Source organism: Pleurodeles waltl, chromosome 7 (assembly GCF_031143425.1).
Source record: "Pleurodeles waltl isolate 20211129_DDA chromosome 7, aPleWal1.hap1.20221129, whole genome shotgun sequence".
NCBI classification, from domain to species: Eukaryota; Metazoa; Chordata; class Amphibia; order Caudata; family Salamandridae; genus Pleurodeles; species Pleurodeles waltl.
In genome coordinates this window covers 951,046,139-951,073,783 of record NC_090446.1, presented here as the reverse complement: position 1 = coordinate 951,073,783, position 27,645 = coordinate 951,046,139, and the positions used below count along the sequence as shown (strand labels likewise).

The following is a 27,645-nucleotide window of genomic DNA, read 5'->3' as shown; positions in this document are numbered from 1 at the left end:
TTCCCCTGCAGTGGTGCAATCTGTTCCCCACCAACAAGGTGTCCCAGATAAACCACCTTACCCTGCCCTATCTGGCACTTTGAGGCCTTGATAGTGAGGCCTGCCTTTTGCAGGGCCTCCAAAACTTTCCATAGGTGGACCAGGTGATCATCCCAGCTGGAGCTAAAGACAGCTATATCATCCAAATATGCTGCACTGAAAGCTTCCAGCCCTTGCAGGACTGTGTTCACCAACCTCTGAAAAGTGGCAGGTGCATTTTTCAAACCAAAAGGCATTACAGTAAACTGGTAATGTCCTCCAATGGTAGAAAATGCAGTCTTAGGTTTAGCATCTTCTGACATTTTGATCTGCCAATACCCTGCAGTCAAATCAAAAGTGCTTAGATACTTGGCAGATGCCAGTGTATCTATTAGCTCATCTGCCCTGGGTATAGGGTGAGCATCAGTTTTGGTTACCAAGTTGAGACCTCTATAGTCTACACAAAACCTCATTTCCTTCTTTCCATTTTTAGAATTGGGTTTTGGTACCAGTACCACAGGAGAAGCCCATGGACTGTCAGAGTGCTCAACCACTCCTAGTTCCAACATCTTCTGAACTTCTTGCTTTATGCAGTCCCTGACATGGTCAGGCTGCCTATAGATCTTACTTTTGACAGGTAAACTGTCTCCAGTATCTATAGTGTGCTCACACCAAGAAGTGGTGCCTGGCACAATGGAGAAGAGTTCTGAAAATTGTCCTAGGAGATTTATGCAATTATCTTTCTGCTCAGCAGTAAGACAATCAGCCAAAACTACACCTTCCACAAGAGCATCTTGTTCTGTGGAAGAGAAGAGATCAGGTAGAGGATCACTGTCTTCTTCCTGTCCCTCATCTGTTGCCATGAGCAGGGTGAGATCAGCCCTGTCATAGTAGGGTTTCAGGCGGTTGACATGGAGCACCCTATGGGGACTCCTGGCAGTGCCTAAGTCAACCAAGTAGGTGACTTCACCCTTCTTTTCAACAATTGTGTGGGGTCCACTCCATTTATCTTGGAGTGCTCTTGGGGCCACAGGCTCCAAGACCCACACTTTCTGCCCTGGTTGGTACTGAACCAAAACAGCCTTCTGATCATGCCATTGCTTCTGGAGCTCTTGGCTGGCCTGAAGGTTTTTACTGGCCTTTTTCATGTACTCAGCCATCCTTGATCTGAGGCCAAGTACATAATCCACAATATCCTGTTTAGGAGCTTTTAAAGGTTGTTCCCAACCCTCCTTTACAAGTGTGAGTGGACCCCTAACAGGGTGTCCAAAAAGAAGTTCAAAGGGGCTGAAGCCCACTCCTTTCTGGGGTACCTCCCTGTAGGCAAAAAGGAGGCATGGTAGAAGGATATCCCATCTCCTGCGGAGTTTTTCAGGGAGTCCCATAATCATGCCTTTGAGAGTTTTATTAAATCTCTCCACCAGTCCATTTGTTTGTGGATGATAGGGTGTTGTGAACTTGTAAGTTACACCACACTCCTTCCACATGGCCTTTAAGTATGCAGACATGAAATTGCTTCCTCTGTCTGATACTACTTCCTTTGGGAAGCCCACCCTGGAAAATATTCCCAGGAGGGCTTTTGCCACTGCAGGAGCTGTAGTGGTCCTTAAAGGAATAGCTTCAGGATATCTTGTGGCATGGTCCACTACCACCAAGATAAACCTATTGCCTGAAGCAGTAGGAGGGTCAAGGGGGCCAACTATGTCAACCCCTACCCTTTCAAACGGAACCCCAACCACAGGCAGTGGGATAAGGGGTGCCTTTGGAGTGCCACCTGTCTTGCCACTGGCTTGACAGGTTTCACAGGACTTACAAAATTCTTTTGTGTCCTCAGACATCCTAGGCCAATGAAACAGTGGTACCAATCTGTCCCAAGTTTTCATTTGACCCAGGTGCCCAGCTAAGGGAATGTCATGTGCCAGTGTTAGGAGGAACTTTCTGTACTCCTGAGGAATCACTAATCTCCTGGCAGCTCCAGGTTTAGGATCCCTTTGCTCAGTGTACAAGAGGTTGTCCTCCCAGTAAACTCTGTGTGAGTCACTGACATCCCCATTAGCCTGTTTGACAGCTTGCTGTCTGAGACCCTCTAATGTGGGACAGGTTTGCTGTGCCACACTCAGCTCCTCTCTGGCAGGCCCCCCTTCACCCAAAAGCTCAGCAGTGTCTGCTTCCAGCTCCTCTGGTGTAGGTTCTGCACAGGGAGGGAATTCTTCTTCCTCAGAAGTAGAATCCACTGTAGAGGGAGGGATAGTAGGAAGTGGTTTACTTCTACTAGCCCTAGCTTTAGGGAGCACTTGGTCCATTGTTACAGGATCCAAGCTTCCCTGTCCTTTTTGCTTTTTGGCCTGAGCCCTTGTCAAAGCAAAAATATGCCCTGGGATGCCCAGCATTGCTGCATGGGCCTCCAACTCCACATCTGACCAAGCTGATGTCTCCAAATCGTTCCCTAATAGACAGTCTACAGGTAAATCTGAAGCTACCACAACTTTCTTTGGACCAGATACCCCCCCCCAGTTGAGATTTACAACAGCCATGGGGTGGCTTTGTGTTATGTTGTGAGCATCGGTTACTTGGTACTGGTGTCCAAGTATGTGTTGTTCAGGGTGCACCAGTTTCTCAATCACCATTGTGACACTGGCACCTGTGTCCCTGTAGGCCTGGACCTCAACACCATTTATTAGGGTTAGTTGCTTGTACTTCTCCAAGTTATGGGGGCAAGCAACCAAAGTGGCTAAGTCAATAGCCCCTTCAGAGACTAAAGTAGCCTCTGTGGTCTCCCTAATTAGACCAACCCCAACTAAATTACCAAAAGTGAGCCCAGCTACTCCCTTGGATTGGCTATTAGTAGGTTTGCTCCCACCACCACTGCTATTAGTAGGGACACTAGGTGTAGCAGTAGGGGTTGTATTGGTAGGAGCTGTGGTGCCTTTCTTTGGACAACTGGGATCTGTTGTCCAATGGCCTTTTATCTTACATAAATAGCACCATGGTTTCTTTTCCTTGTTCTGATTAAAGGAGGATTTGGGCCCACCACCCCCACCAGAGTGTTTTTGTGGGCCTGATGAAGACTCATTTTTAGATTTGTCCCCACCCTTGTCAGAAGACTTACCATCCTTCTTTTTGTTGCCATCTTTGTCACCCCCTGTATGAACTTTTCTGTTCACTCTTGTTCTGACCCATTTGTCTGCCTTCTTTCCCAATTCTTGGGGAGAGGTCAGATCAGAGTCCACCAAGTACTGGTGCAACAAATCAGACACACAATTATTAAGAATATGCTCTCTCAGGATCAAGTTATACAGGCTGTCATAATCAGTAACTTTACTGCCATGTAACCACCCCTCCAAGGCCTTCACTGCCTGGTCAATGAAATCAACCCAGTCTTGTGAAGACTCCTTTTTGGTATCTCTGAACTTTATCCTGTACTGTTCAGTGGTTAAGCCATAACCATCCAGGAGTGCATTCTTAAGAACTTGGAAATTGTTAGCATCATTTTCTTTTACAGTAAGGAGCCTATCCCTACCTTTTCCAGTAAATGATAGCCATAGGATAGCAGCCCACTGCTTTTGAGGGACATCCTGTACAGCACAGGCCCTCTCAAGTGCAGCAAACCACTTGTTAATGTCATCCCCCTCCTTGTAAGGGGGAACTATCTTATGCAGATTCCTGGAATCATGCTCTTTTGCAGGATGACTATGGGGAATACTGCTGCTGCCACCATTGGGTATCTAAACCCATTTTCTGTCTTTCCCTCTCTATTTCTAAAGACTGTCTATCCAAATCCAGCTGTTGCTTCTTGAGCTTCAGTCTGGTTTGCTCCACTCTCAATCTATTGAGCTCCCTTTCTAACAATCTGTCATCAGGGTGGGTGGGAGGGACATTTCTAGATACAGAGGTATGATGGGAATGAACAGAAGGAGACCTGTCCCTTACAGAGGGCACCCTAACAGCTTGGCTACCAGCATAATGTGAGAGCACATCATCAGTATGATGTGATTCAACCTCTGTACCAACTATGCTAGACTGTCTAGTAATGGGCAGGCTGAGAAGTTTCTTTCCTGTACCTTTTCCTGGGGGAGTCCCTGGATCAGATTGAGAACCATTAGCTACTTTTTCTACAGATTGGGCACTTATGGCCTTATCCTGTACTCTAAGCATATTAATTAACAGTTCCAAAGAAGGATTCTTCCCTACACTCAAACCTCTCTCTATGCAGAGACTCCTTGCTCCTTTCCAGCTAAGGTGATCATATGCAAGTTTGGACAGTTCAACTTTTTGGCCTGTGCCAGACATTTTTTAGAGAGAGTTAAAGTGATAGACAAAGAGAAAAAAGTTTTCAGAACTTTTTGGAAAGACAGAAAAAACTTTTTAAACTTTTAAGAACTTTTTGAAAGTTTAGAAGTACTTTTCAGCACTTAGAAAAGAGTGAAAAGAGGAAATGCAAAACTTTTTGGCTATGTGTATATACACTGACCTTGTTTTGTATATTTTTCTCTTATGAAAAGTACAATGACAAGAGTGGTAAGTAGTCTCAAAGCACTTATCCCACCGCTGCACAACCAATGTAGGAGGCTGGACTGGCTTGTAGTGAGTACCAAGGGGTACTTGCACCTTGCACCAGGCCCAGTTATCCCTTATTAGTGTATAGGGTGTCTAGCAGCTTAGGCTGATAGATAAGGGTAGCTTAGCAGAGCAGCTTAGGCTGAACTAGGAGACGTGTGAAGCTACTACAGTACCACTTAGTGTCATATGCACAATATCATAAGAAAACACAATACACAGTTATACTAAAAATAAAGGTACTTTATTTTTATGACAATATGCCAAAGTATCTTAGAGTGTACCCTCAGTGAGAGGATAGGAAATATACACAAGATATATATACACAATAGCAAAAATATGCAGTATAGTCTTAGAAAACAGTGCAAACAATGTATAGTTACAATAGGATGCAATGGGGAAACATAGGGATAGGGGCAACACAAACCATATACTCCAGAAGTGGAATGCGAACCACGAATGGACCCCAAACCTATGTGACCTTGTAGAGGGTCGCTGGGACTATTAGAAAATAGTGAGAGTTAGCAAAATAACCCTCCCCAAGACCCTGAAAAGTGAGTGCAAAGTGCACTAAAGTTCCCCTAAGGACAAAATAGTCGTGTTAGAGGGAGAATGCAAGGAAAACACAAATCAGCAATGCAACAACGATGGATTCCTGACTGAGGGTACCTGTGGAACAAGGGGACCAAGTCCAAAAGTCACAAGCAGCTCGGAGATGGGCAGATGCCCAAGAAATGCCAGCGGTTGGTGCAAAGAAGCTCTTACTAGGCTGAAGAACTGTGAATACTGCAGGAACGACAAGGGCTAGAGACTTCCCCTTTGGAGGATGGATCCCCCACGCCTTGGAGAGTCGTGCAGAAGTGTTTTCCCGCCGAATGGACGCCAACAAGCCTTGCTACACGCAAATCGTGCGTTTGGCGTTTTTGGACGCTGCTGGGGCCCAGGAGGGACCAGGAGGTCTCAAATTGGACCTCCAGAGAGAGGGGACGTCGAGCCAGACAAAGAGCCCTCACTGAAGCAGGTAGCACCCGGAGAAGTGCCAGAAACAGGCACTACGAGGATGCATGAAACGGTGCTCGCCGAAGATGCACAAAGGAGTCCCACGTCGCCGGAGACCAACTTAGAAAGTCGTGCAATGCAGGTTAGAGTGCCGTGGACCCAGGCTTGGCTGTGCACGAAGGATTTCCGCCGGAAGTGCACAGGGGCCGGAGAAGCTTGCAAAGTCGCGGTTCCCAGCAATGCAGCCCAGCGAGGTGAGGCAAGGACTTACCTCCACCAAACTTGGGCTGAAGAGTCACTGGACTGTGGGGGTCACTTGGACGGTGTCGCTGGATTCGAGGGACCTCGCTCGTCGTGCTGAGAGGAGACCCAAGGGACCGGTAATGCAGCTTTTTGGTGCCTGCGGTTGCAGGGGGAAGATTCCGTCGACCCACGGGAGATTTCTTCGGAGCTTCTGGTGCAGAGAGGAGGCAGACTACCCCCACAGCATGCACAAGCAGGAAAACAGTCGAGAAGGCGGCAGGATCAGCGTTACAGAGTTGCAGTAGTCGTCTTTGCTACTATGTTGCAGGTTTGCAGGCTTCCAGCGCGGTCAGCGGTCGATTCCTTATCAGAAGGTGAAGAGGGAGATGCAGAGGAACTCGGCTGAGCTCATGCATTCGTTATCTAAAGTTTCCCCAGAGACAGAGACCCTAAATAGCCAGAAAAGAGGGTTTGGCTACCTAGGAGAGAGGAAAGGCTACTAACACCTGAAGGAGCCTATCACAAGGAGTCTCTGACGTCACGTGGTGGCACTGGCCACTCAGAGCAGTCCAGTGTGCCAGCAGCACCTCTGTTTCCAAGATGGCAGAGGTCTGGAGCACACTGGAGGAGCTCTGGACACCTCCCAGGGGAGGTGCAGGTCAGGGGAGTGGTCACTCCCCTTTCCTTTGTCCAGTTTCGCGCCAGAGCAGGGGCTAAGGGGTCCCTGAACCGGTGTAGACTGGCTTATGCAGAATTGGGCACATCTGTGCCCAACAAAGCATTTCCAGAGGCTGGGGGAGGCTACTCCTCCCCTGCCTTCACACCATTTTCCAAAGGGAGAGGGTGTCACACCCTCTCTCAGAGGAAGTTCTTTGTTCTGCCATCCTGGGCCAGGCCTGGCTGGACCCCAGGAGGGCAGCTGCCTGTCTGAGGGGTTGGCAGCAGCAGCAGCTGCAGAGAAACCCCAGGAAGGGCAGTCTGGCAGTACCAGGGTCTGTGCTACAGACCACTGGGATCATGGAATTGTACCAACAATGCCAGGATGGCATAGAGGGGGCAATTCCATGATCATAGACATGTTACATGGCCATATTCGGAGTTACCATGGTGAAGCTACATATAGGTAGTGACCTATATGTAGTGCACGCGTGTAATGGTGTCCCCGCACTCACAAAGTTCAGTGAATTGGCTCTGAACAATGTGGGGGCACCTTGGCTAGTGCCAGGGTGCCCTCACACTAAGTAACTTTGCACCTAACCTTTACCAGGTAAAGGTTAGACATATAGGTGACTTATAAGTTACTTAAGTGCAGTGTAAAATGGCTGTGAAATAACGTGGACGTTATTTCACTCAGGCTGCAGTGGCAGGCCTGTGTAAGAATTGTCAGAGCTCCCTATGGGTGGCAAAAGAAATGCTGCAGCCCATAGGGATCTCCTGGAACCCCAATACCCTGGGTACCTCAGTACCATATACTAGGGAATTATAAGGGTGTTCCAGTAAGCCAATGTAAATTGGTAAAAATGGTCACTAGCCTGTCAGTGACAATTTGGAAAGAAATGAGAGAGCATAACCACTGAGGTTCTGATTAGCAGAGCCTCAGTGAGACAGTTAGTCACTACACAGGTAACACATTCAGGCACACTTATGAGCACTGGGGCCCTGGGTTACCAGGGTCCCAGTGACACATACAACTAAAACAACATATATACAGTGAAAAATGGGGGTAACATGCCAGGCAAGATGGTACTTTCCTACACTCAGTGAGACAGTTAGTCACTACACAGGTAACACATTCAGGCACACTTATGAGCACTGGGGCCCTGGGTTACCAGGGTCCCAGTGACACATACAACTAAAACAACATATATACATTGAAAAATGGGGGTAACATGCCAGGCAAGATGGTACTTTCCTACACAACCCCCCCCAAACGAAGGACAATAAGACTAGCCATGACCTGATGAGTCTTCATTGTCTAAGTGGAAATATCTGGAGAGTCCATCTGCATTGGAGTGGCTACTCCCAGGTCTATGTTCCACTGTATAGTCCATTCCCTGTAGGGATATGGACCACCTCAACAATTTAGGATTTTCACCTTTCATTTGTTTTAGCCAAAGTAGAGGTTTGTGGTCTGTCTGAACAATGAAGTGAGTGCCAAACAGGTATGGCCTCAACTTCTTCAGAGCCCAGACCACAGCAAAGGCCTCCCTCTCAATGGCAGACCAACGCTTTTCTCTAGGGGTCAACCTCCTACTAATAAAAGCAACAGGTTGATCCTGGCCCTCAGAATTAAGTTGTGATAGGACTGCCCCTACTCCTAATTCAGATGCATCAGTTTGGACATAGAATTTTTTAGAGTAACAAGGGCTTTTCAGGACAGGTGCAGAGCACATGGCCTTCTTCAGCTCCTCAAAAGCTTTCTGACAGTTTGCTGTCCATAATACCTTTTTAGGCATTTTCTTGGATGTGAGGTCATTAAGAGGGGCTGCAATGGAGCCATAGTTCTTAATGAACCTCCTGTAATACCCAGTGAGGCCTAGGAAGGCTCTCACCTGAGTCTGAGTGGTAGGGGGAACCCAATCAATAATTGTTTGGATTTTCCCCTGAAGTGGTGCAATCTGTTCCCCACCAACAAGGTGTCCCAGATAAACCACCTTACCCTGCCCTATCTGGCACTTTGAAGCCTTGATAGTGAGGCCTGCCTTTTGCAGGGCCTCCAAAACTTTCCACAGGTGGACCAGGTGATCATCCCAGCTGGAGCTAAAGACAGCTATATCGTCCAAATATGCTGCACTGAAAGCTTCCAGCCCTTGCAGGACTGTGTTCACCAACCTCTGAAAAGTGGCAGGTGCATTTTTCAAACCAAAAGGCATTACAGTAAACTGGTAATGTCCTCCAATGGTAGAAAATGCAGTCTTAGGTTTAGCATCTTCTGATAATTTGATCTGCCAATACCCTGCAGTCAAATCAAAAGTGCTTAGATACTTGGCAGATGCCAGTGTATCTATGAGCTCATCTGCCCTGGGTATAGGGTGAGCATCAGTTTTGGTTACCAAGTTGAGACCTCTATAGTCTACACAAAACCGCATTTCCTTCTTTCCATCTTTGGAATGGGGTTTTGGTACCAGTACCACAGGAGAAGCCCATGGACTGTCAGAGTGCTCAACTACTCCTAGTTCTAACATTTTCTGGACCTCTTGCTTTATGCAGTCCCTGACATGGTCAGGCTGCCTATAGATCTTACTTTTGACAGGTAAACTGTCTGCAGTATCTATAGTGTGCTCACACCAAGAAGTGGTACCTGGCACAGTAGAGAAGAGTTCAGAGAATTGATCTAGGAGATTTATGCAATTATCTTTCTGCTCAGCAGTAAGACAATCAGCCAAAACTACACCTTCCACAAGAGCATCTTGATCTGTGGAAGAGAAGAGATCAGGTAGAGGATCACTGTCTTCTTCCTGTCCCTCATCAGTTGCCATGAGCAGGGTGAGATCAGCCCTGTCATAGTAGGGTTTCAGGGGGTTGACATGGAGCACCCTAAGGGGACTCCTGGCAGTGCCTAAGTCAACTAAATAGGTGACTTCTCCCTTCTTTTCAACAATTGTGTGGGGACCACTCCATTTATCTTGGAGTGCTCTTGGGGCCACAGGCTCCAAGACCCACACTTTCTGCCCTGGTTGGTACTGAACCAAAACAGCCTTCTGATCATGCCATTGCTTCTGGAGCTCTTGGCTGGCCTGAAGGTTTTTACTGGCCTTTTTCATGTACTCAGCCATCCTTGATCTGAGGCCAAGTACATAATCCACAATATCCTGCTTAGGAGCTTTTAAAGGTTGTTCCCAACCCTCCTTTACAAGTGTGAGTGGACCCCTAACAGGGTGTCCAAAAAGAAGTTCAAAGGGGCTAAAGCCCACTCCTTTCTGGGGTACCTCCCTGTAGGCAAAAAGGAGGCATGGTAGAAGGATATCCCATCTCCTGCGGAGTTTTTCAGGGAGACCCATAATCATGCCTTTGAGAGTTTTATTAAATCTCTCCACCAGTCCATTTGTTTGTGGATGATAGGGTGTTGTGAACTTGTACGTTACACCACACTCCTTCCACATGGCCTTTAAGTATGCAGACATGAAATTGCTTCCTCTGTCTGATACCACTTCCTTTGGGAAGCCCACCCTGGAAAATATTACCAGGAGGGCCTTTGCCACTGCAGGTGCTGTAGTGGTCCTTAAAGGAATAGCTTCAGGATATCTTGTGGCATGGTCCACTACCACCAAGATAAACCTATTGCCTGAAGCAGTAGGAGGGTCAAGGGGGCCAACTATGTCAACCCCTACCCTTTCAAAGGGAACCCCAACCACAGGCAGTGGGATAAGGGGTGCCTTTGGGGTGCCACCTGTCTTGCCACTGGCTTGACAGGTTTCACAGGACTTACAAAATTCCTTTGTGTCCTCAGACATTCTAGGCCAATGAAACAGGGGAACAAGCCTGTCCCAAGTTTTCATTTGTCCTAGATGCCCAGCTAAGGGAATGTCATGTGCCAGTGTTAGGAGGAACTTTCTGTACTCCTGAGGAATCACTAATCTCCTGGCAGCTCCAGGTTTAGGATCCCTATGCTCAGTGTACAAGAGGTTGTCCTCCCAGTAAACTCTGTGAGAGTCACTGACATCCCCATTAGCCTGTTTGACAGCTTGCTGTCTGAGACCCTCTAATGTGGGACAGGTTTGCTGTGCCACACTCAGCTCCTCTCTGGCAGGCCCCCCTACACCCAAAAGCTCAGCAGTGTCTGCTTCCAGCTCCTCTGGTGTAGGTTCTGCACAGGGAGGGAATTCTTCTTCCTCAGAAGTAGAATCCACTGTAGAGGGAGGGATAGTAGGAAGTGGTTTGCTTCTACTAGCCCTAGCTTTAGGGAGCACTTGGTCCATTGTTCCAGGATCCAAGCTTCCCTGTCCTTTTTGCTTTTTGGCCTGAGCCCTTGTCAAAGCAAAAATATGCCCTGGGATGCCCAGCATTGCTGCATGGGCCTCCAACTCCACATCTGACCAAGCTGATGTCTCCAAATGATTCCCTAATAGACAGTCTACAGGTAAATCTGAAGCTACCACAACTTTCTTTGGACCAGTAACCCCCCCCCAGTTGAGATTTACAACAGCCATGGGGTGGCTAAGTGTGTTGTTGTGAGCATTGGTTACTTGGTACTGGTGACCAAGTAGGTGTTGTTCAGGGTGGACCAGTTTCTCTATGACCATAGTCACACTGGCACCAGTGTCCCTGTAGGCCTGAACCTCAACACCATTTATTAGGGGTAGCTGCTTGTACTTATCCATATTAAGGGGACAAGCAACTAAGGTGGCTAAATCAATAGCCCCCTCAGAGACTAACACAGCCTCTGTGGCCTCCCTAACAAGGCCAACCCCAACTAAATTACCAAAAGTGAGCCCAGCTACTCCCTTGGATTGGCTATTAGTAGGTTTGCTCCCACCACCACTGCTATTAGTAGGGACACTAGGTGTAGCAGTAGGGGTTGTAGTGGTAGGAGCATTGGTGCCTTTCTTTGGACAACTGGGATCTGTTGTCCAATGGCCTTTTAGTTTACATAAATAGCACCATGATTTCTTTTCCTTGTTCTGATTAAAAGAGGATTTGGACCCACCACCCCCACCAGAGTGTTTTTGTGGGCCTGATGAAGACTCATTTTTAGATTTGTCCCCACCCTTGTCTGAAGACTTACCATCCTTCTTTTTGTTGCCATCTTTGTCACCCCCTGTATGAACTTTTCTGTTCACTCTTGTTCTGACCCATTTGTCTGCCTTCTTTCCCAATTCTTGGGGAGAGGTCAGATCAGAGTCCACCAAGTACTGGTGCAACAAATCAGACACACAATTATTAAGAATATGCTCTCTCAGGATTAAGTTATACAGGCTGTCATAATCAGTAACTTTACTGCCATGTAACCACCCCTCCAAGGCCTTCACTGAATGGTCAATGACATCAATCCAGTCTTGTGAAGACTCCTTTTTGGTCTCTCTGAACTTTATCCTGTACTGTTCAGTGGTTAAGCCATAACCATCCAGGAGTGCATTCTTAAGAACTTGGAAATTATTAGCATCATTTTCTTTTACAGTAAGGAGCCTATCCCTACCTTTTCCACTAAATGATAGCCATAGGATAGCAGCCCACTGCCTTTGAGGGACATCCTGTACAACACAGGCCCTCCCAAGTGCAGCAAACCCCTTGTTAATGTCATCCCCCTCCTTATAAGGGGGAACTATCTTATGCAGATTCCTGGAATCATGCTCTTTAACAGGATGACTAGGGGGAATACTGCTGCTGCCACCATGGGTATCTAAACCCAACTTCTGTCTTTCCTTCTCTAATTCAAAAGACTGTCTATCCAAATCCAGCTGTTGCTTTTTAAGCTTCAGTCTGGTTTGTTCCACCCTCAACTTATTGAGTTCCCTCTCTAACATTCTGTCATCAGGGTTGGTGGGAGGGACATTCCTAGAAACAGAGGTATGATGGGAATGAACAGAAGGAGACCTGTCCCTTACAGAAGCCACCCTAACAGCTTGGCTGACAGAAACATTACTACCAGTATGGTGAGAATAAATGCTTTTGCTATGATGTGAGACAACACTATTTGTATGGTGTGGCTCATCATCATTACCAACTATGCTAGACTGTCTAGTAATGGGCAGGCTAGGAAGTTTCTTTCCTGAATCTTTTCCTGGGGGAGTCCCTGAATCAGATTGGGAACTATTAGGTACTTTTTCAACAGAAGAGGCACCTATGGCCTTATCCTGTTCTCTAAGCATGTTAAGTAACAGTTCCAAGGAAGGATTCTTCCCTACACTCAAACCTCTCTCTATACAGAGACTCCTTGCTCTTTTCCAGCTAAGGTTGTCATATGCAAGTTTGGACAGATCAACATTTTGGCCTGTGCCAGACATTTTTAGAGAGAGTTAAAGTGATAGTAAAAGATAAAAAGTTTGTCAGAGCTTTTAGAAAGACAGAGAAAAAAAACTTTTTAAACTTTTTAGAACTTTTTAGAAAGTTAGAAGTACTTTTCAGCAATTAGAAAAGAGTGAAAAGAGGAAATGCAAAACTTTTTGGCTATGTGTATATACACTGACCTTGTTTTGTATATTTTTCTCTTATGAAAAGTAAAATGACAAGAGTGGTAAGTAGTCTCAAAGCACTTATCCCACCACTGCACAACCAATGTAGGAGGCTGGACTGGCTTGTAGTGAGTACCAAGGGGTACTTGCACCTTGCACCAGGCCCAGTTATCCCTTATTAGTGTATAGGGTGTCTAGCAGCTTAGGCTGATAGATAATGGTAGCTTAGCAGAGCAGCTTAGGCTGAACTAGGAGACGTGTGAAGCTACTACAGTACCACTTAGTGTCATATGCACAATATCATAAGAAAACACAATACACAGTTATACTAAAAATAAAGGTACTTTATTTTTATGACAATATGCCAAAGTATCTTAGAGTGTACCCTCAGTGAGAGGATAGGAAATATACACAAGATATATATACACAATAGCAAAAATATGCAGTATAGTCTTAGAAAACAGTGCAAACAATGTATAGTTACAATAGGATGCAATGGGGAAACATAGGGATAGGGGCAACACAAACCATATACTCCAAAAGTGGAATGCGAACCACGAATGGACCCCAAACCTATGTGACCTTGTAGAGGGTCGCTGGGACTATTAGAAAATAGTGAGAGTTAGAAAAATAACCCTCCCCAAGACCCTGAAAAGTGAGTGCAAAGTGCACTAAAGTTCCTCTAAGGACAAAGAAGTCGTGTTAGAGGAATAATGCAGGAAAGACACAAACCAGCAATGCAACAACTGTGGATTTCCAATCTAGGGTACCTGTGGAACAAGGGGACCAAGTCCAAAAGTCACAAGCAAGTCGGAGATGGGCAGATGCCCAGGAAATGCCAGCTGCGGGTGCAAAGAAGCTTCTACTGGACAGAAGAAGCTGAGGTTTCTGCAGGAACGAAAAGGGCTAGAGACTTCCCTTTTGGTGGACGGATCGCTCTTGCCGTGGAGAGTCGTGCAGAAGTGTTTTCCCGCCGAAAGAACGCCAACAAGCCTTGCTAGCTGCAAATTGTGCGGTTAGCGTTTTTGGACGCTGCTGAGGCCCAGGAGGGACCAGGAGGTGGCAAATTGGACCAGCAGAGAGAGGAGACGTCGAGCAAGACAATGAGCTCTCTCTGAAGCAGGTAGCACCCGGAGAAGTGCCAGAAACAGGCACTACGAGGATGCGTGAAACGGTGCTCGCCGAAGTTGCACAAAGGAGTCCCACGTCGCCGGAGACCAACTTAGAAAGTCGTGCGATGCAGGTTAGTGTGCCGTGGATCCAGGCTTGGCTGTGCACAAAGGATTTCTGCCGGAAGTGCACAGGGGCCGGAGTAGCTGCAAAGTCGCGGTTCCCAGCAATGCAGCCCAGCGAGGTGAGGCAAGGACTTACCTCCACCAAACTTGGACTGAAGAGTCACTGAACTGTGAGGGTCACTTGGACAGAGTTGCTGGATTCGAGGGACCTCGCTCGTCGTGCTGAGAGGAGACCCAAGGGACCGGTAATGCAGCTTTTTGGTGCCTGCGGTTGCAGGGGGAAGATTCCGTCGACCCACGGGAGATTTCTTCGGAGCTTCTGGTGCAGAGAGGAGGCAGACTACCCCCACAGCATGCACAAGCAGGAAAACAGTCGAGAAGGCGGCAGGATCAGCGTTACAGAGTTACAGTAGTCGTCTTTGCTACTATGTTGCAGGTTTGCAGGCTTCCAGAGCGGTCAGCAGTCGATTCCTTATCAGAAGGTGAAGAGAGAGATGCAGAGGAACTCGGATGAGCTCTTGCATTCGTTATCTGAAGTTTCCCCAGAGACAGAGACCCTAAATAGCCAGAAAAGAGGGTTTGTCTACCTAGGAGAGAGGATAGGCTAGCAACACCTGAAGGAGCCTATCACAAGGAGTCTCTGACGTCACCTGGTGGCACTGGCCACTCAGAGCAGTCCAGTGTGCCAGCAGCACCTCTGTTTCCAAGATGGCAGAGGTCTGGAGCACACTGGAGGAGCTCTGGACACCTCCCAGGGGAGGTGCAGGTCAGGGGAGTGGTCACTCCCCTCTCCTTTGTCCAGTTTCGCGCCCGAGCAGGGCTAAGGGGTCCCCTGAACCGGTGTAGACTGGCTTATGCAGAATTGGGCACATCTGTGCCCAAGAAAGCATTTCCAGAGGCTGGGGGAGGCTACTCCTCCCCTGCCTTCACACCATTTTCCAAAGGGAGAGGGTGTCACACCCTCTCTCAGAGGAAGTTCTTTGTTCTGCCATCCTGGGCCAGGCCTGGCTGGACCCCAGGAGGGTAGATGCCTGTCTGAGGGGTTGGCAGCAGCAGCAGCAGCAGCTGCAGTGAAACCCCAGGAAGGGCAGTTTGGCAGTACCAGGGTCTGTGCTACAGACCACTGGGATCATGGGATTGTGCCAACTATGCCAGGATGGCATAGAGGGGGCAATTCCATGATCATAGACATGTTACATGGCCATATTCGGAGTTACCATTGTGAAGCTACATATAGGTAGTGACCTATATGTAGTGCACGTGTGTAATGGTGTCCCCGCACTCACAAAGTTCAGGGAATTGGCTCTGAACAATGTGGGGGCACCTTGGCTAGTGCCAGGGTGCCCTCACACTAAGTAACTTTGCACCTAACCTTTACCAGGTAAAGGTTAGACATATAGGTGACTTATAAGTTACTTAAGTGCAGTGTAAAATGGCTGTGAAATAACGTGGACGTTATTTCACTCAGGCTGCAGTGGCAGGCCTGTGTAAGAATTGTCAGAGCTCCCTATGGGTGGCAAAAGAAATGCTGCAGCCCATAGGGATCTCCTGGAACCCCAATACCCTGGGTACCTCAGTACCATATACTAGGGAATTATAAGGGTGTTCCAGTAAGCCAATGTAAATTGGTAAAAATGGTCACTAGCCTGTTAGTGACAATTTGGAAAGAAAGGAGAGAGCATAACCACTGAGGTTCTGATTAGCAGATCCTCAGTGAGACAGTTAGTCACTACACAGGTAGCACATTCAGGCACACTTATGAGCACTGGGGCCCTGGGTTACCAGGGTCCCAGTGACACATACAACTAAAACAACATATATACAGTGAAAAATGGGGGTAACATGCCAGGTAAGATGGTACTTTCCTACAAGCCTATTGGCTAAGAATGCTCCATTGTTTTTCAATGTAGTTTTTTCTTCTTTTTCTCTGATGTTACTACTGCTTATTTCCCTAGGCCCATTTATGGGGTTTTGGTAAATATTATGTTCTCTTATTGTCATTTTGAAAAGGACTATTTAAAAAACAAAAACAAAAAAAAACTCTATAGAAATAAAGCATTTTAGACTATTTATAATTATAGTCTGCATTGCTGTTTTACACATGTATATGAGTTTAGTATGAAAATGTGTCTACTAAAAATGCTACATATATATTTTTCGTGCATATTTCATACTTTTATATGTGTGTATTTTATATATGCTCCGGGGTCCCCGCACAAGGGCGGGAATATTCAATGTTTATGACTTTGATGAGGATAACCCTGGAAGAGAACTAGGATTTACAGGTAAGTAATTTATCCGTATAGCGTCACAATGGTAACTCCGAACATGGCCATGTAACATGTCTAAGATCATGGAATTGTCACCCCAATGCCATTCTGGCATTGGGGAGACAATTCCATGATCCCCTGAGTCTCTAGCAGAGACCCTGGTACTGCCAAACTACCTTTCCCAAGGTTTCACTGCAGCTGCTGCTGCTGCCAACCCCTCAGACAGGTTTCTGCCCTCCTGGGGTCCAGCCAGGCCTGGCCCAGGAAGGCAAAACAAAGGACTTCCTCAGAGAGAGGATGTTACACCCTCTACCTTTGGAAAAAGGTGTCAGGGCTGGAGAGGAGTAGCCTCCCCCAGCCTCTGGAAATGCTTTGATGGGCACAGATGGTGCCCATCTCTGCATAAGCCAGTCTACACCGGTTCAGGGATCCCCCAGCCCTGCTCTGGCGCAAAACTGGACAAAGGAAAGGGGAGTGACCACTCCCCTGACCTACACCTCCCAGGGGAGGTGCCCAGAGCTCCTCCAGCGTGCCCCAGACCTCTGACCACCCAAGCCTGGCTGCCTAGACCCCAGGAGGGCAGAAACCTGTCTGAGGGGTTGGCAGCAGCTGCAGTGGAGACCCTGTAAAGGCAGTTTGGCAGTACCCGGGTTCTGTGCTAGAGACCCGGGGGATCATGGAATTTCCCCCAACAATTCCATGATCTTACACATGTTACATGGCCATGTTCGGCGTTACCATTGTGACCCCATACATAGGTAGTGACCTATATATAGTGCACACGTGTAATGGTGTCCCCGCACTCACAAAGTCTGGGGAATTTGCCCTGAACGATGTGGGGGCACCTTGGCTAGTGCCAGGGTGCCCACACACTAAGTAACTTTGCACCCAAGCTTCACCACGTGAAGGTTAGACATATAGGTGACTTATGAGTTACTTATGTGCAGTGGTAAATGGCTGTGAAATGACGTGGAAGGCAGGGCCCCAGTGGTCATAAGTATGTGCCCTGTATGTGTTCCCTCTGTGATGACTAACTGTCTCACTGAGGCTCTGCTAACCAGAACCTCAGTGGTTATGCTTTCTCTGCTTTCCAAATTTGTCACTAACAGGCTAGTGACCAATTTCACCAATTTACATTGGCATACTGGTACACCCATATAATTCCCTAGTATATGGTACTGAGGTACCCAGGGTATTGGGGTTCCAGGAGATCCCTATGGGCTGCAGCATTTATTTTGCCACCCATAGGGAGATCTGACAATTCTTACACAGGCCTGCCAGTGCAGCCTGAGTGAAATAACGTCCACGTTATTTCACAGCCATTTACCCCTGCACTTAAGTAACTTATAACTCACCTATATGTCTAACCTTCACCTGGTGAAGGTTGGGTGCAAAGTTACTTAGTGTGAGGGCACCCTGGCACTAGCCAAGGTGCTCCCACATCGTTCAGGGCAAATTCCCCGGACTTTGTGAGTGCGGGGACACCACTACAGGCAATAAAAGACTGCATCACCGGTCTTCTGGGTCCCCTCTCAGCACGACGAGTGTGGTCCCTGGAACTCAGCAACTCTGTCCAAGTGACTCCCACAGTCCAGTGACTCTTCAGTCCACGTTTGGTGAAGGTAAGTCCTTGCCTCCCCACGATAGACTGCATTGCTGGGTACTGTGTGATTTGCAGCTGCACCGGCTCCTGTGCACTCTTCCAGGATTTCCTTCATGCACAGCCAAGCCTGGGTCCCCGACACTCTAACCTGCAGTGCACAACCTTCTGAGTTGTCCTCCAGCGTCGTGGGACTCCCTTTTGTGACTTCGGATGGACTGCGGTTTACTTTTCTTCTAAGTGCCTGTTCAGGTACTTTTGCGGGTGCTGCCTGCTTCTGTGAGGGCTCCCTGACTTGCTGGGCACCCCCTCTGTCTCCTCATCCAATTGGCGACATCCTGGTCCCTCCTGGGACACAGCAGCATCCAAAAACCCTAACCGCGACCCTTGCAGCTGTCAAGGCTTGTTTGCGGTCTTTCTGCATGGGAACACCTCTGCAAGCTTCTTCACGACGTGGGACATCCATCTTCTAAAGGGGAAGTTCCTAGTCCTCTTCGTTCTTGCAGAACACCAAGCTTCTTCCAACAGGTGCCAGCTTCCTTGCACCCTCAGCTGGCATTTCTTGGGCTCCTGCCCACTCTCGACACTGTTGCAACACTTCGACTTGGTCCCCTTGTCTTACAGGTACTAAGGTCCTGAAATTTACTGTTGTTGCATTGCTGGTGTTTGTTCTCCTTGCAGAATCCCCCTATCACGACTTCTGTGCTCTCTGGGGGTAGTAGGTGCACTTTACACCTACCTTTCAGGGTCTTGGGGTGGGCTATTTCTCTAACCCTCAATGTTTTCTTACAGTCCCAGCGACCCTCCACAAGCTCACATAGGTTTGTGGTCCATTCGTGGTTCGCATTCCACTTTTGGAGTATATGGTTTGTGTTGCCCCTATACCCATGTGCTCCTATTGTAATCTATTGTAACTTTACACTGCTTGCATTACTTTTCTTGCTATAACCTGCATAATTTTGGTTTGTGTACATATATCTTGTGTATATATCTTATCCTTATACTGAGGGTACTCACTGAAATACTTTTGGCATATTGTCATAAAAATAAAGTACCTTTAGTTTTTAGTATATCTGTGTATTGTGTTTTCTTATGATATTGTGCATATGACACCAGTGGTATAGTAGTAGCTTTACATGTCTCCTAGTTCAGCCTAAGCTCCTTTGCCATAGCTACCTTCTATCAGCCTAAGCTTCTAGAAACACCTCTTCTACACTAATAAGGGATAACTGGACCTGGCACAAGGTGTAAGTACCTCTGGTACCCACTACAAGCCAGGCCAGCCTCCTACAAGGGTGCATGCACCTTTTCACACAGGCTGCATTGGCAGGCCTGCAGACACATTTTGCGTGGGCTCCCATGGGTTGCACAATTCATGCTGCAGCCCATGGGGAACCCCTGGTGCCCCAATGCCCTGGGTACCTTGGTACCATATAATAGGGACTTACACAGGGGCACCAGTATGCCAATTGTGAGGTGTACCAATTCAGGAACAAACAAATTTAGAGGAAGAGAGCACAGTCACCGGGATCCTGGGTAGCAGGATCCCAGTGAACACTGTCAAAACACACTGACAGCAGGCAAAAACTGAGGCTAACCATGCCAAAAAGAGGGGACTTTCCTTCATACAGCACCACATACCGGTGCACAGATGCACTGCTTAGATGTTTCTGAATCCAGTATTATGCCTGGAGAATGTACAAAAGGTGGATATTCTGTGGCTGGATAGAGTCCGTACCAGAAAAAGCATTACCGAAGGTAAGTAATTTATTTTTCCTTTTTTACTTTCAGGCAGTAGCCCATTACAACAATGTGCTCCTCTCATTTTAAATATTAGAAACAAGTGTAATTGAGTGAACATAATTATTACAAAAGGAATGATAGAGACTCTAGGGTTCATTAGGAGTTTGGCAGATGGAAACATCCGTCCGCCAAACTCCCGATGAGGAGACTGCCATGGTGCTGACAGTCTCCCACAGACCCCATTACAACTTTCCCACTTGGCTGACCGGTGGAAACCTTGGTTTGTGGGAAATGAGCGGCAGCATTGTTCCCGTTTCATAAGAGAGCACGTAGGGGGCACCAGCACCCTTGACATGCACACTGTCTACACAGCCAACAGTGCACATTTCAAGGGTGCTGGGCAGGGTTACCCTGCACTGCCCATGCCATTAGGCAGTGCAGGGACCCCTCTGTGGCTCCCTGCACTTGTTCTCCGCCAGCCTTTTCATGGTGGGTAGACTGCCATGTAAACACTGGCGGAGAACAAGGTTGTAATCAGCAGGGCGGTGCTGACTTAATCGCCACCATGGCTGATTACAACCACGACTGCTGTAATCCCATCGGGATGACTGATCCTAGCAGAGACAACTAACTGTCTTTTGGCTGTCCAACTGCCAAACTCTTAATTTGACGCTCAGACTGTCAAAACTGTGGCGGTTGGGACCACCACTGTGATTCTGGCAGTCTAGTGACTGCTGGACTCGTAATAGGGCCCTCTATCTGCATACTTGTTGGTTGATGCGAAGTAAACAAAGTGTAGAACGAAATTTAGTATGTTCATATTACTTGTTTCTTGGCAGGACCTACCTGAGCAGTGGAACAACACCAAGAAGATTGCTATGAGGACAAAGCAGAATGTTGCTCCATTGCAGTCTAATGAAGTTGCCATAATTCGCAGGAAAGCTCAGCAGCTTGAGGTATGGTTTTGATTGTGTAGCTTTAAATACAAACTTTACTTCAGTGACACTCTTTTTCTCTGTTGTGAACGAGGTGCACAGCAGCCTCCTATTTACTGAGATCATTCCAGGAGTTGTTTGCCAAAGGACACAGCACTCTATATCTAAGCATATTTTTACATGAACATGAGAGTTTCAAACCTGCACATTGTTATGTTGTTAAGTGTATTTGTAAAGTTTATTATCACCTTTGAGGTTATCTTGGCACTGAGAAGGTGTTTGTGCCTAGCCCTGCCTATGGGAGGATGGTTAATTGGAAAGCCAGGTCTTCAGCTTTTTGTTGTATTCAAGAAGAAAGGAGGAGGCTCTGATATAGAGTGGAAGGCCATTCCATGCGTTAGGAGTGATGTAAGAAAACACCTATCACCTGGATCTGGTTCTGTGCATGCATAGGATGTGTGCAAGTAGGAGTTCTGCAGAGGTGTCTGGGTGAGAGGTGGAAGGAGATGCAGCTGTACAGGTAGGTGAGACCCAAGTTGCGTAGTGTCTTGAGCATGTGTGAGGAGTTTGAATAGAGTGGTTCTACATCTGGAGCCAGTGGAGCTCCATGAGTTACAGTGTGGTATGAGCTATGTTGGAGGTTGAGGATGAGCCTAGTTGCTGAGTTCTGGACAGGTTGTAGTCTTCCAGTGAGGTGCTTGGTGATGCTGGTGTAAACAGTGTTCCTGTAGTCCAACCAGCTGGTGACTAGCTCTTGAGTGACAGTTTTTCTAGTGTTGATTGGGAGCCCCTTGAAAATCTTCTGTAGCATCTTCAGGGCATGGAAACGGGATGCAATGAAAGTGCTGACTTATGCAATCATGTCCACTTTGCTGTTGATGATTATTCAGAGGTACCTACCTGGGGTGCTTTGCGTGGGTCCAAGTTCGCCCAGCCACTAGTTGGAGTCCCAGGATGAGGTGTTCTTGCTGAAGGTTACTACTTCCTTCTTGGCAGTGATGATCTTGAGACAATTGGCTTTCATTCAGTTTGTGACTTCGGGCATGTGGGCGGTCAGCTTGTTGCTTGTGTCGGGGATTTTATCCAAGAGAGAGAGTATGAGTTGCATGTCATCAGCGTAGGAAAGTATGTTGATTTTGAGTGTGTGTTGGCCAGAGGGATCTTGTATGTGTTGGAAAGGGTAGGGTTGGGCGATGAACCTTGAAGCACTCCACAGATGAGTTTACGGGATTCTGAGGAGTAAGGGGCCAAGTTGACAGACGGTGTTCTCTCTGTTGAGAAGGACCTTATTCAGTGGAGAGCGGATCCTTGGGTGCTAATCTCGTACAGGTGCCTGATGAGCAGTGGGTGGAAGAGCATGCCAAAGGCTGCAGAGCTCAAGGAGAATGAGTGCTGCCATGTCTCTTCTGTTAAGGATCATGCATTTGTCGTCTGTGAAGGTGATGAGTGCTGTTTCTGCACTGTTGCACAGAATCCGGAGTGCGTGGCGTTGAGGAGTTGGTGGTTGCTGAGGTGGTCAGTGAGGCATTGGTGGATTAGTTTCTTTAAGACCTTTGCTAGGTATGGTAAAAGGGGGAAGGGTCTGTAGTTGGAAAGCGTGGCTAGGTCAGCGGATGGATTCTTGAGCTGGGGCTTGGTGGTGGCATGTTTTGAGGTGTCCAGGAATGTGGTCTAGTCGATGGAGGCATTGAGGATGGGTGTCAGTACTTCACTGATGGATAGGAATCCTCTGATGAAAGTGTGGTGGAGGCAAGGTCCCGATGGGGCCCCGAGTGGATGGCCTTCATGGGATCAGCGATTTCGACTGTAATGCCGGTGGACTATGAGATCAGGGTCTGTTCTTCGGCCGTCCCTTTGCAGCTGAAACTAAATCACAGGCGTAGGAAAGTACCATCTTGCCTGGTATGTTACCCCCAGATTTCACTGTATGTATGTTGTTTTAGTCCTTGTGTCACTGGGGCCCTGCAAGCCTCATAGCATGTGCCCTGTATGTGTTCCCTGTGTGGTGCCTAACTGTATCACTGAGGCTCTGCTAACCAGAACCTCACTGTTTATGCTCTCTCTGCTTTCCAAATTTGTCACTACAGGCTAGTGACTAAATGTACCAATTCACATTGGCATACTGGTACACCCATATAATTCCTTTGTACATGGTACTGAGGTACCCAGGGTATTGGGGTTCCAGGAGATCCCTATGGGCTGCAGCATTTTTTTTGCCACACGTAGGGAGCTCTGACAATTCTTACACAGGCCCGCCATTGCATCCTGCGTGAAATAACGTCCACGTTATTTCACAGCCATTTAACACTGCACTTAAGTAACTTATAAGTCACCTATATGTCTAACCTTCACCTGGTGAAGGTTGGGTGCAAAGTTACTGAGTGTGTGGGCACCCTGGCACTAGCCAAGGTGCCCCCACATCGTTCAGGGCAAATTCCCCAGACTTTGTGAGTGCGGGGACACCATTACACGCTTGCACTGTGCATAGGTCACTACCTATGTATAGCATCACAATGGTAACTCCGAACATGGCCATGTAACATGTCTAAGATCATGGAAATGTCACCCCAATGCCATTCTGGCATTGGGCGGACAATTCCATGATCCCCCGGGTCTCTAGCACAGAACCCGGGTACTGCCAAACTGCCTTTCCGGGGTCTCCACTGCAGCTGCTGCTACTGCCAACCCCTCAGACAGGTTTCTGCCCTCCTGGGGTCCAGGCAGCCTTGGGCCAGGAAGGCAGAACAAAGGATTTCCTCTGCGAGGGTGTTACGCCCTCTCCCTTTGGAAATAGGTGTGAAGGGCTGGGGAGGAGTAGGCGCCCCCAGCCTCTGGAAATGCTTTGATGGGCACAGATGGTGCCCATTTCTGCATAAGCCAGTCAACACCGGTTCAGGGACCCCTCAGCCCTGCTCTGGCGCGAAACTGGACAAAGGAAAGGGGAGTGACCACTCCCCTGACCTGCACCTCCCCTGGGAGGTGCCCAGAGCTCCTCCAGTGTGCTCCAGACCTCTACCATCTTGGAAACAGAGGTGCTGCTGGCACACTGGACTGCTCTGAGTGGCCAGTGCCACCAGGTGGTGTGCCCATGAAAGCATTTCCAGAGGCTGGGGGAGGCTACTCCTCCCCTGCCTTAACACCATTTTCCAAAGGGAGATGGTGTAACACCCTCTCTCTGAGGAAGTCCTATGTTCTGCCTTCCTGGACCAAGCCTGGCTGGACCCCAGGAGGGCAGAAACCTGTCTGAGGGGTTGGCAGCATCAGCAGCTGCAGTGAAACACCTGAAAAGGCAGTTTGGCAGTACCCGGGTCTGTGCTAGAGACCCGTGGGATCATGGGATTGTGCCAACAATGCCAGAATGGCATAGAGGGGGCAATTCCATGATCTTAGACATGTTACATGGCCATATCCGGAGTTACCATTGTGAAGCTACACATAGGTAGTGACCTATATGTAGTGCATGCGTGTAATGGTCTCCCCGCACTCACAAAGTCCGGGGAATTGGCCCTGAACAATGTGGGGGCACCTTGGCTAGTGCCAGGGTGCCCACACATTAAGTAACTTAGCACCCAACCTTTACCAGGTAAAGGTTAGACATATAGGTGACTTATAAGTTACTTAAGTGCAGTGTAAAATGGCTGTGAAATAACGTGGACGTTATTTCACTCAGGCTGCAGTGGCAGGCCTGTGTAAGAATTGTCAGAGCTCCCTATGGGTGGCAAAAGAAATGCTGCAGCCCATAGGGATCTCCTGGAACCCCAATACCCTGGGTACCTCAGTACCATATACTAGGGAATTATAAGGGTGTTCCAGTAAGCCAATGTAAATTGGTAAAATTGGTCACTAGCCTGTTAGTGACAATTTGAAAGAAATGAGAGAGCATAACCACTGAGGTTCTGATTAGCAGAGCCTCAGTGAGACAGTTAGTCATAACACAGGTAACACTTTCAGGCACACTTATGAGCACTGGGGCCCTGGCTGGCAGGGTCCCAGTGACACATACAACTAAAACAACATATATAAAGTGAAAAATGGGGGTAACATGCCAGGCAAGATGGTACTTTCCTACACAACCCCCCACCCCTCCAAACAAAGGACAATAAGACTAGCCATGACCTGATGAGTCTTCATTGTCTAAGTGGAAATATCTGGAGAGTCCATCTGCATTGGAGTGGGTACTCCCAGGTCTATGCTCCACTGTATAGTCCATTCCCTGTAGGGATATAGACCACCTCAACAATTTAGGATTTTCACCTTTCATTTGTTTTAGCCAAAGTAGAGGTTTGTGGTCTGTTTGAACAATGAAGTGAGTGCCAAACCGGTATGGCCTCAACTTCTTCAGTGCCCAGACCACAGCAAAGGCCTCCATCTCTATGGCAGACCAACGCTTTTCTCTAGGGGTCAACCTCCTACTAATAAAAGCAACAGGTTGATCCTGGCCCTCAGAATTAAGTTGTGAAAGGACTGCCCCTACCCCTAATTCAGATGCATCAGTTTGGACAATGAATTTCTTGGAGTAACAGGGGCTTTTCAGGACAGGTGCAGAGCACATGACCTGCTTCAGCTCCTCAAAAGCTTTCTGACAGCTAGCTGTCCACAATACCTTCTAAGTCATTTTCTTGGATGTGAGGGGCTGCAATGGAGCCATAGTTCTTAATGAACCTCCTGTAATACCCAGTGAGGCCTAAAAAGGCTCTCACCTGGGTCTGAGTAGTAGGGGGAACCCAATCTCTAATAGGTTGGATTTTCCCCTGAAGTGGTGCAATCTGTTCTCCACCAACCAGGTGTCCCAGATAAACCACCTTCCCTTGCCCTATCTGGCACTTTGAAGCCTTGATAGTGAGGCCTGCCTTTTGCAGGGCCTCTAAAACTTTCCATAGGTGGACCAGGTGATCATCCCAACTGGAGCTAAAGACAGCTTTATCGTCCAGATATGCTGCACTAAAAGGTTCCAGCCCTTGCAGGACTGTATTCACCAACCTTTGAAAAGTGGCAGGTGCATTTTTCAATCCAAAAGGCATTACTGTGAATTGGTAATGGCCTCCAATGGTTGAAAATGCAGTTTTTGCTTTTGCATCTTCTGATAATTTGATCTGCCAATACCCTGCAGACAAGTCAAAAGTGCTTAGATGCTTGGCAGATGCCAGTGTATCTGAGCTCATCTGGCCTGGGTATAGGGTGAGCATCAGTTTTGGTTACCTGGTTGAGACCTCTGTAGTCTACACAAAACCGCATTTCCTTCTTTCCATTCTTGGAATGAGGTTTTGGTACAAGTACCACAGGAGATGCCCATGGACTTTCAGAGTGCTCATGCTCAACCACTCCCAGGTCTAACATTTTCTGCACCTCATGCTTTATGCAGTCTCTGATATGGTCAGGCTGCCTATAGATTTTACTTTTGACAGGCAAGCTGTCTCCAGTATCTATAGTGTGCTCACACCAAGAAGTGATACCTGGCACAGTAGAGAAGAGTTCAGAAAACTGACCCAGGAGATTTATGCAGTGGTCTTTCTGCTCAGCACTAGAGCATCTTGTTCTGTGGAAGAGAAGAGATCAGGGAGAGGGTCACTCTCTTCTTCCTGTCCCTCATCTGTTGCCATGAGCAGGGTGAGATCAGCCCTGTCATAGTAGGGTTTCAGGCGATTGACATGGAGCACCCTAAGGGTACTTCCGGCAGTGCCTAAGTCAACTAAGTAGGTGACTTCACCCTTTTTCTCAACAATTGTGTGGGGTCTACTCCATTTATCTTGGAGTGCTCTTGGGGCCACAGGCTCCAAGACCCACACTTTCTGCCCTGGTTGGTACTGAACCAAAACAGCCTTCTGGTCATGCCATTGCTTTTGGAGCTCTTGGCTGGCCTGAAGGTTTTTACTGGCCTTTTTCATGTACTCAGCCAACCTTGATCTGAGGCCAAGTACATAGTCCACTATGTCTTGCTTTGGAGCTTTTAAATGTTGTTCCCAACCCTCCTTAACAAGTGTTAGAGGACCTCTCACAGGGTGTCCAAAGAGAAGTTCAAAGGGGCTGAAGCCCACTCCTTTCTGGGGTACCTCTCTGTAAGCAAAAAGGAGGCATGGTAAAAGGATATCCCATCTCCTGCGGAGTTTTTCAGGGAGTCCCATAATCATGCCTTTGAGAGTTTTGTAAAATCTCTCCACCAGTCCATTTGTTTGTGGATCATAGGGTATAGTGAACTTGTATGTCATCACAACACTCCTTCCACATGGCCTTTAAGTAAGCAGACATGAAATTGCTTCCCCTGTCTGATACCACCTCTTTTGGGAAGCCCACCCTGGAAATTATTCCCAGGAGGGCCTTTGCCACTGCAGGTGCTGTAGTGGTCCTTAGAGGAATTGCTTCAGGATATCTGGTGGCATGGTCCACTACCACCAAGATAAACCTATTGCCTGAAGCAGTAGGAGGGTCAAGGGGGCCAACTATGTCAACCCCTACCCTTTCAAAGGGAACCCCAACCACAGGCAGTGGAATAAGGGGTGCCTTTGGAGTGCCACCTGTCTTGCCACTGGCTTCACAGGTTTCACAGGACTTACAAAATTCCTTTGTGTCCTCTGACATTCTAGGCCAATGAAACAAGGGAACAAGCCTGTCCCAAGTTTTCATTTGCCCCAAATGTCCAGCTAAGGGAATGTCGTGGGCTAGAGTTAGGAGGAACTTTCTGTACTCCTGAGGAATCACTAACCTCCTGGCAGTTCCAGGTTTAGGATCCCTTGCTTCAGTGTACAAGAGGTTGTCCTCCCAGTAAACTCTGTGAGAGTTACTGACATCCCCATTTGCTTGTTTGACAGCTTGCTGTCTTAGACCCTCTAGTGTGGGACAGGTCTGCTGTGCCACACTCAGCTCCTCCCTGGCAGGCCCCCCTTCACCCAAAAGCTCAGCAGTGTCTGCTTCCAGCTCCTCTGGTGTAGGTTCTGC

At 47.8% G+C, this 27,645-nt stretch overlaps 1 protein-coding gene across 1 annotated transcript in view; it reads left to right on the top strand.

Annotated features, from left to right (window-relative positions):
- Nucleotides 1-27,645, top strand: part of DNAH17 (dynein axonemal heavy chain 17) — a 7,556,186-nt gene that overhangs the window by 1,247,447 nt on the left and 6,281,094 nt on the right. The window contains exon 10 of the mRNA XM_069201738.1: nucleotides 20,617-20,733. Coding sequence (XP_069057839.1) covers nucleotides 20,617-20,733 — 117 coding nt within the window. The remainder of the gene's footprint in view (nucleotides 1-20,616; nucleotides 20,734-27,645) is intronic.